The 16,518-nt window shown below is 36.7% G+C and overlaps 1 protein-coding gene across 5 annotated transcripts in view; it reads right to left on the bottom strand.

The window, feature by feature from the left end:
• LOC126297552 (palmitoyltransferase ZDHHC15B) overlaps positions 1-16,518 on the bottom strand; it is a 264,807-nt gene that overhangs the window by 126,034 nt on the left and 122,255 nt on the right. For all 5 annotated transcript variants that reach the window (XR_007552542.1, XM_049988478.1, XM_049988479.1 and 2 more), the window contains exon 3: positions 15,763-15,857. Coding sequence is in view for 4 of the 5 variants with exons in the window: in XM_049988478.1 (XP_049844435.1) it covers positions 15,763-15,857 (95 nt within the window). In the remaining variant the exon portion in view is untranslated. The remainder of the gene's footprint in view (positions 1-15,762; positions 15,858-16,518) is intronic.

Below are 16,518 nucleotides of genomic sequence, written 5' to 3'. Positions count from 1 at the left end.
TGGAGATATAAGGCATGGGAGATTTTCTGCTACTTCGCCCCCCCCCCCCCCCCCCCAGCCATCCATCTAACTGCCCCACTGCAACAAGCTGCCCTACCCTCTCTCCATCTCATACCTATATGCTCCACAAGCAGCACTTTACTGTCCCCCACCCCTATCCTGGAATCACACATCCCCACACCCCCCAGCCCCAGCCTCCTCCTTACCCCTATCCCCCATATTGCTTCTCTCATCATGCACTGCTTGTCACCGTCTGTCCTCAGTAGCCAGGGACTGTAGCCATATGAGTACATGTGCGTATGCGGTCTAATGCTGATAAAGGTCTTTCTGGCCTAAAGCTTACTTTTCTGACAGTCTTTTCGTTGTGTCTATCCACAACTCAGCATCTACTGTATAAGATGAGAAGCAATCTATCCTTTCCAAATATTGTCAGAAATGTAGGTTTCACTTTCCTCACTACCTTCTAAGCTGTAGCGCACTGTTCCTTTATATCTCCCAAACCCAAACTGATTTCCCTTCAAGTTGGCTTCTATCACTGTTTTCATAAATAATATGAGTTATTTTGCTCCCATGAATTGTTAAACTTGTGATTTTGTAGTATTCACATATATCAGCACATTCTTTGGTATGGGGATTATCACACTCCTCTTCAAGTCTGTGGGTATCTCACTTGCCCCTTAAGCCCTGTACAACAGGTCAACAGATCTGTCATGATTAATTCTGCCAAATTTCATAAATAATTCTTAGGGAACATCAGCTACTACAGGTGCCTTATTTCGAATTAAGTCTTTCAGTGCTCTGTCACATTATCCTTTCAGTATCACATCTCTAATCTCATCTTCCTGATCTTCATCCACTTCCTTTTCCTTTTCCAGAAAGTCTTCACAGTTCTCTCCTTTGTATCAACCTTCTACATTTTTCTTCCAATTTTCAGTCTTTTCTTATCTGCTTTGTACTGGCTTGCAGTCAGAGCTCTTGGTATTCACACAGCTGCTTCTCTTTTTCTCCTAAGACTTTCTTATACATGGCATCATGTTTCCCAAAATCATGAAAGCTTCTACAACTTTCCAGTCCTCTATCACGATTAAATTTTGTCTTAACTACCTGAATAATTTCTATTATCTCATCAAACATTTCTGAATCTCTTCATAATTTGCAGTAATTTTAGGAAATTTATCCTCTTAATAGTGTGGTTGAGCCTGTCTTTGTGTGTATTTCAGCTTTCATTATTTATAGTCATTCACCCACTTTCATATTAGTGAGATTATCAGTGCCCTTGCAGAAATTAGTAGGAGCAAATGTAGTTAAAACGTTATAAAACAAGAAAGAGTAAGTTTTACATAATTATGCTCATTGGCTCGCAAACTCCTTCATGGTCCAATAATACAATAACAAAAGCCATTAATTAGCTTTTATTTTTAGGCTACCAGTTTTGACGATACATTACATCATCTTCAGGCCTACTTAAATAGAGTAACATTCATGTTTCAAAATACAGCAGCACAAAGGTTACTCTATCTTAGCAGGTCTGAAGATGACATAATGTATCGTCGAAACTGGTAGCCTAAAAATAAAACCAAATTAACGGTGTTTGATATTGTATTCTTGGATATTGTCCAGGCATAGTCCAACACTCCAGACAGAGGATGGAGCTTCATTCATCACTCATGGTCAGTCACACAATCACATTATCTCACAACCTGTCACATAGCATAAATACATTATCTGATAAGCTGTAAGATAGTGTAAATATGGTCAGAAGTTTTAATATTGCAAATTAAAACACAATTAATACAAGCGAAAAGTTAAGCAGGAATCTGCGGCTGGCTTATCACTTAAAAGAAAAGACCACAGATGAGCCAAACACCCTGAGAACACATTAAAAACTCCTCCCTAAAGTTTTAGGGAACAAGTCTGACATTTCATGAAACGTTAATAGTCATACAGCATTTAGGTAATTGACAGTTAAAATAGAGGACAAATCTGTCAGTAAATTAGCTGCTGCCCTCTTGACTGAATATAAAACAATCTGCTACAATGTGGTGGAGCAAGATCCGTACACCATGAGCACCACACACTGGAGAGTCCTATTGCTGTAACAAGAAGCCACACATCATAGGGCTATGTCCAATGTGAAAAAAGAGTGTGAGACTGGAAGGAGGTACACCACGACCAAACTATCAACTTTACTAGGCACAGTTTATTACCTATCACTGCCAACCAACCTTCTTCCTATCTAAGCACGACTGTGTACTTCAATAGGGAGGTGATAGAATGTAGGTGAATGGCACACTGAATTATCTTACCTTCTGCACCTGCCATTTTGTTTCCCTTAATACCTATGTGTGCTTGTACCCATCAGGACACCTCCTTAGCAGTTACAGTACATCTCTTCCACTCCAATATCTCCTATCCATGTCTCTCTTCAAATCCTCAGATCTATCTACTGTACACGATTAAGGGATCTAACATTTCGTACTCCAGTCCACAGAGAGCCAGATTTGTCATAAGAAATAATAACATCCTTCCAAGTAGTCCTCAGCTGGAAACCTTATCTTCAGAATATTTTAGACAAGAGAATCTCATTATCATTAAACAATGAATCAGAGCTGCACATACTCAGGAAATATAATGGCTGTTGTTTCCCCTCACTTTCAGCTGTTCCTTGTACCAACATAGAACGGGCATATTTGATGTATGTTAGAAGGCCTGATCAACCAATTACCCAGTTTGTTATCCCTGAAACCACTGAAAAGGCTGCCAATCCTCTTCAGGAGCCACAGCAGTCCACCTTCCCCACACACATGCCTCTGATGTGTTGCCCCTATAGTAGTTGAAGCACACAAGTCACCCCATCTCATACTTATGATATTAAAACAGCAACTTTTTGCTTGCCCTCAATAGTGAATCTTCTGCAAACCAGTTTGCATGCAAACTTTATTCCAGAGGTTTTCAACTGCTTGTCTACTGGGATGAATATGCTTCCTCTTGCAAGCACAAGAAATTGCCCATCAAATTGGTAGACATAACAGCAACTTTATTCAGACTTTCTACTACTATTGTTCAAAGCAGAACATTGACGATCTGCCTCGTAGCAGTCACTCATGGTCAGTGGCCAATGACCTCTACGGACAGATTACACATTGTATGTTACTCCGAGGAGAATATGGCAAAATTGTGTGCCATTCTTTATAGGCAACTGTGGAGGCCCTGTCAACTCAAACAGTATGCAACTTCACACAATGAATTTCACCTATAGGTGTCAATTACATAAAGTGAAGAGTGGGTGTTGGTGTAGGTGTGGGTAAGAAAGGCCACAAAGAAGAATGCGGATATGGCCAGGTACCAATGTGTGCACCAAATCTATTGCTGCAGCCTGCCATTCTGGTGGCAGTAATGATGTTTCAAAATGGTTCAAATGGCTCTGAGCAATATGCGACTTAACTTCTGAGGTTATCAATCGCCTAGAACTTAGAACTAATTAAACCTAACTAACCTACGGACATCACACACATCCATGCCCAAGGCAGGATTCGAACCTGCGACCATAGCGGTCGCTCGGTTCCAGATTGTAGCGCCTAGAACCGTACGTAATGATGTTTGATACATATTATTTACTGGGCATTGTTGTTAATTCTGTTGATCACACTACAAACTATTTCATTTATTTCCATGCTAGTTTCACTATATGCTGTACTACTAGGAAATTCAACCAATACTGTGACTCTGATTAGTGGTTGTACAAGTTCTCTTCCAGATGTTTTTGGGCTGGAAGATTGCACATACAGACTAGAATCTGTAAAATCGGAACTTTCAATCAACACTGTTTTAATACAAATAAAGTGGGATGACTAACTTTTAAAATTCATCTATTCTGTGGTCTACATTATTTGCACTATCCATCATAGTAACAGTTTTCAGAATATCTTCTCAGTACATCAAGATCTGAGATTTCAGATACATAAAACCAGGTGCCAAAATGACAGCTAAGGAGTAGGTCACAAGAGGCTTCTCAGATCATTTCTTAAATCATTTATATAGATCAGTACCAGGGCAGGGCCCATAACACTTTCTTGTAGAACCACAGATATCCCACTTCTGTTACACTCTAAGACTTCCGGTCAACTACTATGAATGGCGACATTTCTGATAGCAAGTCATGATACCTGTTGCTCAACTGAAAATCGAAGGGATTGTGAAGCCCAGTGCAAGACTAAACCAAATCCTCACCAGCACTGAAGATTCCAGACATGTATCAACCAATGATTTTGCAGTTCCCATAGATGGCTCAAATGATGTAACAGTAATAAAAAATACCTTAATGCTATGACTTAATAGAGTCATCATGTGTAAACAATGAAATAATTAAAGTTAGTAAGTATTTTGAATCTATCTGCAAACAATTTAAGAATGTAACACTTATTGAAATTAAGAATTCTGTTACTTGTAATCATCCATTGTGAATAATTTTAACTCCAAGAGTTTGCCATACAAGACATGGTAAGAACCCAAATGGATTAAGAAAGACTTTGTTGCCCCCAAAATATACTCAATGTGTTGCATAACAAATTAGCCTGCTCTAGCAAGTCAGATGACATGTCCCAGTCCTCAGAACCAGATTAGGTAAATGTGTAAGCCTAACCAGGCCTGAGATATAGTGGTCTTGGTCAAAGCTAAGAAAATCATAACATAGAATAAAAGACACACTAAAAGTAAACATTCAAACTGGGCCCAGTATAAACACTGTACCTACTTGTGGAAAAAAAAAAAGCTAATTTTCTTACACACAAATGTGCAGTCCTTAAAAGAAAAGTTACTTAACAACAGTACTGGCTGGATGAAATTAATTGCAGTATCCTCTGTGTGAATGAACAGCAGATTAAAATTACAGACATAAAATTGTTTGTGCCATTTGGTTACTCTCTGGGATCTAGTTACTGTAGAATAAACATTGCCCATGGTGGAGTGTCAATCTACACCAATAAGAATATGAATCTGGTATATTCAACAATAGCTCTCACCAGTCCATGTATAGAAGGTGTTCTTAAAGTATCTGCTATGGCATTACAAATCCAGAAACTCATTATAGCAGCTGTTTACCAAACACCATCTTCTGATGTAGAAACATTTGCAGAAAAACTGTTTTAATTTTGCAGAGTACTAAATATAAGCATAATAAAACTTTTATCATAGGAGATGTTAACCTACATATAAGAGTAAAGATAAAAAAAATGTGATTTTTTTACTACAAATGTTATGATCAATGAATTTTTACTGCTTAAATGATAAACCAACCAAGGTAGAAGTGACTTGACAACAGAATTAGTAATGTGTGTAGAAGATATGTAGACTGTAACACTATCAAATTAGGAACATCTGACCATGCTGTCCTACAGCTCAAAATTGGAAGCCTGCCTAGCCTATGGATAATTCCAAGATGTTAACTACAATCTGAGTTCTCAATTCAAATAATACTGAAAGAACAAGGAATGAATTGAGACTAATACAATGGTTCAGTATATCAACCAGTGAGAAAGATACTAATGAATTCTCCTCCTCCTCATTTTCATTATAAAACATTCACTAGACAGCAACTGTCTCCTTGTAACTAAAAGATGCACAACTAGCAATAGGCACGGACCCCAACATACAAAAATGTGGTATACACAACTACTCAATAAAATCAAAATAGTTTCCCTCGTGTTTTGAAAGCAATATATGAAGACTTTCCTACTGGCTTGCTAGGCCTAACACAAGAAAGAATTTTCTGTGGGGGGGGGGTTGTCTTCCTTAGCCTCAGGAGTTTCTCCTCCACCACAAAGCACTGGTTCCCTTCTCATTTAATTCTCAGAAAGGAGGGTTGCCTCATCTGCCAGCTAAGCTGTTCCGAAGTCTTTCTTCTCCACCGTCACTGCCATTAAGATCTTCACCTGTTACCCTGGACATGGGTTCCAAGTTATACCCCACAGGATTGGGTGCCTGCCTGAACTCTGCAACCCTATCCCTCCGGCCTACTTTAAGTGTAGGATGCCCACCCCCATGATGTCGATGTGCCAGACATGAATTACCCCAGTGGAGGAGTAGGGAATGGGACCCTACCTCCTTGGAGCCGGGTTAATGATTGTGTATGGTGCCACAATCAAAAAATGGAGCATGAAAACTAAAAATGATGAGGACCATAAAAGATATATAGAGTGAAAGAAGAAGTGCAAAGAAATAGTGAAGAAAGCAAAGAAAAAGGCATAGGAATAGTTTTAAAAAAAACTTGAAGAAGATGTGAAGAGCAATAAGAAAATGTTATATAAAATGACAAAAAATAAAAGGAAGGATTCTGAAGAAGTACCAGTAAAGATGGAAACAAGAGTTTGGTACTGTGATTGAAGATCCAGGGAATATAAAAGATCTCTGGAGAGAACATTTTACAAAACTGAGGAGCAGGTGCACAAAGAAACAACAAATAATGGAGAAACAGAGAGAAGTTGGGAAGCAGAATTAGGACAAATTACATAAGAAGAAATGGAAATAGATGAATAGAAGATGATTAGGGGGGAAAGTCCCAGGACCTGATGAAGTATCAGTGGACATGATACGAGCAGCAGGTCCAGTTGGAATGAAGTGGCTGTATAGAGTACTATCAAGTATGTGGAGAAATAGTACAATACCTGTCAACTGGAGGAGACATTGTTCCCATTTCCAAAAAAGGCAATAAAAGACTTTGTAAAAACTACATCAGAATAACCCTTATGAGTCATACAGCCAAGATTTTTGAAAGAATTTTACAAAATCGAATAAGTGAGAAGAAAGAGTAGGAGCTGAGTGAAGAACAGCATAGGCTTAGGAAAAGAAGAAGCATGATCAATTGGTGAAAAAAAGTTGGGAGTATAACAAAAGGGTGATAATGGTTTTTATAAACATAGAAAAGGCATATGACTCAGTTAACAGGGAAAGACTCTGGGTGGAAATGAAGAAGATAGGTATAGAAGATGGAGACATAATGTAATAAATGGTAATATGGGGTGATAAAGAGGTAGATGTACAGTTACAACTTGATGCGTGGAAGGAAATAATGAATAGGTATCGATTAAAAAATAAATCAAGATAAGAGTGAAGTAATGGTATTTGGAAGAGATAAAGGTATCAAAGGGAATATTAATTTGAATGGACAACCCCTCAAAGCATTAGACAGTTTTACTTATTTAGGGAGTGAAATATCTAGTGATGGAAGAATAACCAATGAAATTAATAGGTTACAGAAGGGAGACAATTTCTACCAAACAATAAAACACCTGATTTGGAATAAGGAAACATCAGAAAAAGCAAAACTCCTTATGTATAAGAGTTATTATTTCCCTATTGTCACCCATGGAGGAGAACATGGACAATGACAAAGACTGCAAGCAGGGGAAATGAAATTTCTCAGAGCTGTTGAGGTAAAAACAAGAATGGACACAGTAAGGAATGTAGATATTGGAAAGAACCTTAAACAAGAAAGTATGAGAGAATAAATTAAAAAGAAATTAAGATGGTATTGGCATGTTAAGAGGATGCATGGGCAGAGGTTCCCCAAATTATGGAAGAACTAAAGATGGATGGAAAAAGACCTAGAGGACGCCCAAGAACATGGCGGAAAATGGGAGTGAGAATATCTGCAGAAAGGAGAGGTGTGACCCGGCAGCAAGTGGAGGAAGAAAAGTGGTGGGAGGGCCAAGCCGAAGGAGAGGACTCGTCAGCACCCAGACCTGACAGTAGCTGGAGCGGGATCTGGATATAGATAGATAGATAGATAGATACATAGATAGATAGAGTTTCACTCATGCTGAAGGACAGAATTGCTGACAGTTGTGAGAACAAGAACAACTATATAAGCTTAAGAAAGATCTTACAATTCTGAAATTAGAGCAGCAAAAATCAAAGGAAATGAAGAATACAGCCTAAATTATAAAAATTAATGTAAAGCAGCTTGGAATGTAGTGAACAGTGAGATAAAAAACAGCAAAGGAAGATACCAATATTCCAATTAACTGTAGCAATCTCAATGAATATTTGTAAATCCTGCAAGTTTCCTTTTATCACATAATGATAATAAATCTGATGCTGAGGCCCTCCTTTTCCAATCACAGAATAAACCAAATGAAAGATTCAGTTGGAGATAAATTACTGCTAAAAATGTTAATAATGCCATAAATGAGCTGAACAGCTCCAGAAAAAATGTCTACTATGACTCCTGTAACTATATTCTCAAATCCATAATTAAGGAAATCAGAAAGCTTCTGCTCTATCTCGTAAATAAAATTTGTAATTATAGTACTTTACCTGAATGCCTTAAAACAATAGTTACACTTCGAGTACACAAAAAGGGCGACAGAGCCATACCAGATAGCTATAGTCCATCATCAATTGTCCCTATAACACCTAAAACCATGCAGAGTTGCATATGTAGACAGATCTACAGGTATTTTGAGACTATCATGTTGTTGAATAAAAGCCAGGTTGGATTCACATCAAAACAATCAAGATCAATCCACTTAAAATCTGTTAACTACAATTCACAATGGTTATGAAAGGAAACTGATCACCTGTGCTACACTTACAGACTTACATAAGGTTTCTGATCCTGTATCACTTAAGATTATTGTGAAAATGTTAGAAGACTATGGTTTTATATATAAAATCACTGAATTTAGTTAAATCCTACCTAAGCCACAGGCAACAATTAGTGCATGCCAACAAGGAGATGTCAAAATTAATGGAAATTAAGAGAGGAATACCACAAGCCTCTGTCATTGGGGCATTCATTTTTCTTGATGACTTCTCATGCTGTAAGGCATGCATAAATCTTCTATATGCTGATCCAATGAGAGTATGCAGGTAGTTACAGACAAAAATAAAAAAAATAAAAACTGAAAAAAGGGGGTCAGTAGTGTAAAGAAAGCTAACGAGTTGTGTATAAATTAAAAATGAGGGGGAAATATATTTCAATTTAAAGGCACAGCTGCAGTATTGGGTACTGTTATGGAGAAATTCATTACATAAAAGCTGCATTTTCAGATGGCAGGAAAAAGTAGTCAGATGTACTCAAGGATTGGGTCCTACAGAATCTGTAAGATATCCTTCAGTCAACTCAATATAATGACACTCTCAAGTCTTTATGTATAACTGCTTAATATATTTCAAAGAAAATATACAGAAATTTACTCCAACAATACACATATATAGCACCAGAAACAACTGCATTCTAGACATACCATATTCAAGGCTGTTACCAATACATAACAGCCACAGTCAGTGACAATCCTCACTCTAAGCAAAATTAAGGTACTATTAGAGATGTGGTTTAAAAATATAGCATATTATTCAGTGGAAGAATACCTTCAAAGCAATCTGAAGGACATGTATAATCAGGTAGAAAATCCTAATTCCTAATAACATTATCATAGCTGTGCAAGCATAATGTAGGATTGTGTAGATATGTAATGAGATATACTAGAATGTGGTTATGTAGTGAGAATCAATTTGTAAACGTGTTTAAAACTGTATGTATTTACTAAAAAGTACATGTACACGTATAACTTCAACTGACAAAGCCAATTGCATGGTAGATATGCTACAAGGTTAATAAATAATCATCTAAACTAAGACGATACTACACAGGCACAAAATGTGATTAGACGATGCTTACAAATTGCAGTCAGTGATGTAAGTCTATAATTCAGTGGGATCATCCTATTTCCTCTCTTGTCTATTGGTGTGACCTGTGCAACTTTCCGGTCTGTAGTCACAGATGTTTCGTTGAATGAATGATTGTATATGATTGCTAAAAATGGAGACATTTCATCAGCATGCTTTGAAAGAAACCCAACTGGTGTACAATCTGGACTGAAAGGCTTGCCTTTATTTTTTTTTTTGAGTTGTTCCACTACACCAAGGTTATCTATTTCTAAATTAGTAATGTTGGCGGATTTTTTAAATTCGAATTCTGGAATATTTACTGCATCTTCTTTGGTGACAGGATTTTGAAAAACCATGTTGAGTAACTCAGCTTTAGTGACACTGTTGTCAGCAACATTGCCATTGATATTACACAGTGAAAGTAATAATTCTGTCTTTCCACTGATAAACTTCATATATGACCAGAATCTCTCTGGATATTCTGTTAATTTTGAGACAGTGTTTCATTGTGGACACTATATGAAGGATCTCACATTGTCTATGCTAAATCTTGGAGATTTTGCATTCTTTTGAATCTGGCAGGCTTTTTGCATTGCTTTTGCAACAGTGTCTTGACCTGTCTTGTGAACCAAGGGATATCTATTCTGTCTCTTATTAACTTCCTCGATACAAAACTCCCACTTCTTCATGTTGCTGCTACTTCTTCAAATTAAAGCCACATCTGGTCTATGCTTAGTTGAAAGGAGTAGTGACTGCGTCTTAGGAAGATGTCATGCAAATTTTATCTGCTTTTGTAAATTGATATACTTTGCATTTACTTTTAGTAGATTTGGATGTTAAAGTATTCAGGATTTATTGTGTCTAAGAGGTCTAATATGTTGTCACAAACATTTAGATTAGATTATATCAGATTAGATTGAGTTTTCATTCCACAGAGCCAAAAATGCAACAATTCTCACGAGAGCGGAACATGTCAAAGTATAACATAAAAAACGTAAGACATCTGAATATAATACTCACATCCCTGATCATTTGTCATGAGATTGTCAAGATGTGTGTACATATTACAGTAAACTGGAATCGCTAATATTTACAGAATTAGCACACTTTCAGGACGAAGCATGGTTATGCACTTTTAATAAAGTTATCATACACAAAATACCGAATCTTGACTGTTGTGATCAAGTGCTGTCAAAACTGGAATCTAACAGATAGTTTTACTTAAGCTGTTCTGACAGTCTCTGTTTAAGAGATTCATTTGCAGAGTAGAAGAAGTTGCCTACCAAAAACTCTTTCAAACTCCGTTTAAATTGTGCTTTATGTGAAACGAAGTTTTTAACAGTTACTTGTAATTTATCGAAATGTGTGTTCGTGAGTACTGAACCCTTTTCTGGACCAAGGTAAGTGATTTTAGGTCTTTATATAGAATATAATATTCATATTCCCAGTACTGATAGTGTGTATTGAGCTATTGAATGGAAATTGAGACATTTTTTGCAACAAATTTCAACGAAGAATAAATATACTGAGAAGCAGTGGTTAGAATACCCAGTTCCTTAAACAGGTTTCTATATGACTTTCTTGAATTTTTATCACAAATGAGTTTTATTACACGTTTTCACACTCTAAAAACTTCTGCTCAGTTTAATGAGTCACCCCAGAATATGATACCACGTGACATAATAGCATGAAATTAAGTGATGTATGCAGCCTCGCCCCCCCCCCCCCCCCCCCCTTACAGCTGACGTCATTCACATTGCAAATGCAGACTTGCTTAGTTGCTATGATAATTCTCTGGTATGCTCTTCCCAACTGAATTTATTATAGAGCAGTATTCCCAAAAATTTAACACCGTCAACCTCTTCTATCTGCATGTTATACACATGCTGGATGAAAATCTCTTGCAGGTTCTGAACTGCACAGAGTGGATCTTTTCAAATCTTAATGACAGTGAATTAGTTTTAAACCATTTATAAATGTCAGCAAAAAGTTGATAAGAAGCCATTTCTAAATCTGTACTTGACTTTGCCTTTATTGCAAGGTTTGCATCATCTTCAAAAAACTAACTGAGCATCTGGCAATGTAACAGACAAGATTTAATTCATGTACACAAGAAAAAGAAACAGACTGAAGATGGAATCATGGAACACCCCACATAATTAATTTCCAATCAAATGAAGACTGACTGCTAATTCCACATGTATTTCACAATGACACACTTTATTTTCTATTAGTTAGGTAAGACTATAACCATTTTGCAGCACTTCCAATGACACCATATATTCTAATTTACTTAAGAGAATGCTGTGATGCACACAGTCAAAGGCTTTCAACAGGTCACAGAAAATGCCAGTAGACTCTAATTTGTAATCTAATGAATTAAGTACATTTTCACAGTACACGTAAATAGCTTTCCCTATATTGGAACCCTTAAGGAACCCAAACTGTGACCTGGGCAATATTTTATTTGCCGTCAGATGCTTAAAGACAAACTCATCAAATATTTTTGAAAAATCCAGAAAATAGTTTGATGGTATATTTTTATCCATGTGCTTAACTTCAGCATATTTTAGTCAGTCTGGTAATGTCCCACTAATAAAAGATTGATTAAACAAATAACTTAAGATAGACTTTACTCACATGAACTTTCTCTCAGTAACTTCATTGATACGTTATCATAGCCACTAGAATACATTTATTTTTAAGGATTTTATGATGGGTGCTACTACTCTGGGAGAAGTGGGCATCATTTCCTTTTTACTGAAGTTATTTGTAGAAACTGGTCTCATGTGCTCCATTGCACTGTCTACTGAACCTGATAACCCCAAGCTGTCAATAACAGAAATGAAGTACTTGTTTAAGAGCTTTGCAACACTACATGCAGTTGGTTGCAGTTGTTACCAATGTTTCAGGCTCTGCCTGTCTCTGTCTATATTATATCTCTTTTATTTTGTTGCCTGATATAATTAGCTTTTTCTCATAATAAAGCTGCTTAGGTTTTTGGATTACTTGCTCATATATTTTGCAGTATTCTTTGTAATCCATTACAGTGCTAACTTCAGAACTGTTCCTGGATAATAAATACCATCTCCTTTTTGCCCCACATGATATCTTTATTCCTTGTGGAATCCATGGTTTATTTTTAGACTTCTGTTTGATTTGAGTTACCTTTAGGGAAAACAATTTTCAAAAATGAAAGTAACTTTACTAATGAATGCTTTGTATTTTCCATTCAAGTCTGAAGTACCGTAAACACCTATTCAGATTGTGTCTTTGAGCAATCTCCTAAAATTCTCAATTTTTTTACAGATTTATTACCCTCCTGTACTCAGATTTAATAGATTTTTATCCTGGCACAAGATGCTTCATGCCATGATAAGACAGCCCATTTACTATTGGTTTTGTAGTATGACTTTTTACCCCTAGATTTGTCCACAAATATATTACCAACAGAAGTCTCAGAGCATTTACATACCCTAGCTACAAAGTTTACAGTAGGTATTAAATTGATTGATAGTGTTACTGATTGCAATAACTGTTCACTGACAAAGCTTTTCAATAAATCCACATTAAAATCACCAGCAACCATTATTTCCTTGGGTTTTTTTTACTGTGGGATGGGACAACAGAGCCTCCATATTTTTTTATGAAGAGGGTAAGATTTCCCAAAGATCCTCTGTATATACTTACTATTAGAAAGGACTTACTATGAGATACTACTACTGTTGCACAAGTTTTTAAGAGCTGCTCTAAGCAAATTTTTTTAATATCAGTATCCTTGAAATTAGAACAGTTTCTGACAAATGTGTAACTTCTCCTTTCCCCATATTTTCTCTACTGAAGTAAGAGGCTAACTTAAATCCTTTAACATTTAACATGTCTCAGCCACAACCAGTTTGCTCAACTCTAATTCAACACAAATAAGCAACACCTTAAATTTACTCCTCAGTACTCAGATATTCTGACACAATGAGGATAACTGATACTGTGTACTGGCTGAATTGCAACTGGATGGACGTAATTTTTCAATCAGTTCCTGAACATCTCCAGTTTCAATTATAGTACTTTTTGCACAAACAGTTTATATTAAAATTTGTTTTCTGGCTGCCTGTTTTATGTGCGTGAATGTCATTTTCCCTTCATGAGGGTTCCTGAAGTAACTGCACAAAATGATTTTTGGAGAAAGCATTTAGAACAATTCTGGACAATATTTTATGCCTACTACTGACATTAAACATGTATTTTCATCAATGTGTCAAGGATAGATTGAAGTCATTGCCACGTACAATTATACATGAAATGAGACTCAAATGTCCTTGAACCCTCCAGTAACTGTATTGTCCAAGTTGGGAGGTCAATAAAAAGAACAACTTATTAACTTATTCCTGGGCTCGAGTATAACCTCTCTCCATACTAACAAACAGCAACTATCAACTTCAGTTTCACTATAGGGTAAACTACTTTTAACATCAACAAAAATGTCACCACCATCTTTATTTAATCTACCCTATCCAAACATAGTTCATTGATAAAAATGTTCACTGAATGATTTTTGCTTCAGTGCTTTCTACAAGGACTGAGAGCTCAGGTTCTTTCCTGACAGACGCAACAATTTATGAAGTAAAATTTGAAAACAAATTGAAAAAGTTTCTCCTTGACAATTTCTTAAAATTCCACAGAAGAATTCCTATTATTGTAATGTGAAAAACAAGGTGGGTAGGCATTACTAACTCAAATCTCTCTCTCTCTCTCTCTCTCTCTATATATATATATATATATATATATATATATATATATATATATATATATATTAAAAAAACACCACCTTATTCATGTTCAGTATGTAGTCATATTTACAAATCAATTTGCAATGTGACTGTCAAATGACTTGTTCCAAATCATTATCATTCATCGTGCAAAATGATCCATAAAACATGAAAATAACTAACTACCTACAACTATAATACAATTTATCTGTAGGTCTACACTTGTTCTTTGTTTGACCTTCTCTGTTTGAGTCCCTGTTTGTTCTTTTCAGAGACAATCATGTGTGTAATGGGCCCTTTATGTATTATGGGGGTCCCAACACCTCTTCACCTTATAGCGCCAGTCAAGGAATCTGCAGCCCACATGGCTGCAGAACTGGCTGAGCCTCTGATTCAGACACTCCACCTGGCTCTGTACTAAAGGCCTGCAGTCAGTCCTCTCAACAAAGCTACAGGTGGTGAACTCCATCTATACCTTGCAGTCAAGATTAGCTCTCTTTACCACTGCAAATACCAGCTGAAAACAAGAAAAAAATCTTCCTATACCAAATGACATTAATACCACCAACATAAGAGATCACCTGCAGCTGGCTGTACTTCGTGTTCTTTATCGAATCCATGAGAACATACCATATGAACTCAAATTGCCATTGTCTGTTAACGGGGCAGGCTTAAGTGGCACATCTCCGCCATCTCATGGACAGTATGCAAAGGATGACCCAAAAATGTTAAATGTAAGGGATGCAGCAAATCAGTATTGAATATTAACCAGCAGCAGGTTATGATTTCACCAATGCATGCTTTCAGAGTGCCTTTATTTCCAGTTATTGCTTTGCTTCTATTTAACAAAAAAAGTTATGCATGTTTAGTTTATAAGGGTTATTTTGCCATTCTCAGCACTCCTTCATTTGCTACATCACAGGCATCACTAGAATATCTAGTGGCTTTACCTAACTACAATGCTTGGCACCCAATCACATCCCAATTATATATTATATAATGCCATTCTGTAGCAGTTAAGACAATCAGTTGCTCTTTATGAACATGGGGGAGGTAAATGTAAGAAGCTTGAGCTTTTACTTCAATCTGGCATGACAAGAATACTAAGACTATGTTATACAAGGATATCATTGCAGAAAACTTCACTTCTGAAGTAATATCAGAGTGTTAATCTGAGGTCTTCCGACTTCTGAATACTGAGAACTAAAAACACAGGAGGCAAAGAAAGTTATGCACATAGTACTTAAGAAAATTCAAACAGAAAACTGTGTATTTGTGGATTAATTAGCAATACATGAATCACTGAAGTAAACTTTAAAATACATACCTGACTTGGAACTTTGCCTATTTTTGTAAATATTGTCTGCCAGTACGCCCAGCAAAAAATGGCGAACAACAGATGGAACAGAAGTAGGTAAAACACTGAAAAAAGAGAAAGGAGAACCAATTAGTCTTAATGAAGTAAATTTTCAGCAATGAAATGTTTCTGATTAATAAATATAACAGATAGTTTTAGAATAGTGGATCACTCACGCTGAGGTGACAAAAGTCATGGGATAGTGATATGCACACATACAGATGACGGTAGTATCACATACACAAGGAATAAAAGAGCAGTGCTTTGGTGAAGCTGTCATTTGTGTTCAGGTGACTCATGTGAAAAGGTTTTTAACATCATTATGGCTGCACGACGAGAATTAACAGACTCTGGACATGGAATGGTAGTTTGAGCTGGACAGCATGGGACATTCCATTTCAGAAATCTTTAGGGAATTCAGTATTCTGAGATCCACGGTGTCAAGAGTGTGCTGATAATATCAAGTTTTAAGCATTAGCTCTCACCACAGACAACACAGTAGCTGATGGCCTTCACTTAATGTCCGAGAGCAGTGAGTGCTAAAAGACAAGCAACACTGTGTGACATAACCACAGAAATTGATGTGAGATGTACAATGAACACATCCATTGTAACATTGCAGTGAAATTTGGTGTAAAGGTGCTAAGGGCCCCAGACAACCAACACAAATGCCTTTGATAACACTACAACATCACCTGCAGCACCTCTCCTGGGATCGTGGCCTTA

This window comes from Schistocerca gregaria, chromosome X, assembly GCF_023897955.1.
Source record: "Schistocerca gregaria isolate iqSchGreg1 chromosome X, iqSchGreg1.2, whole genome shotgun sequence".
In the NCBI taxonomy this organism is placed as follows: Eukaryota; Metazoa; Arthropoda; class Insecta; order Orthoptera; family Acrididae; genus Schistocerca; species Schistocerca gregaria.
The sequence above is the reverse complement of the archived record's forward strand: the minus strand, read 5'-3'. Positions and strand labels throughout refer to the sequence as shown.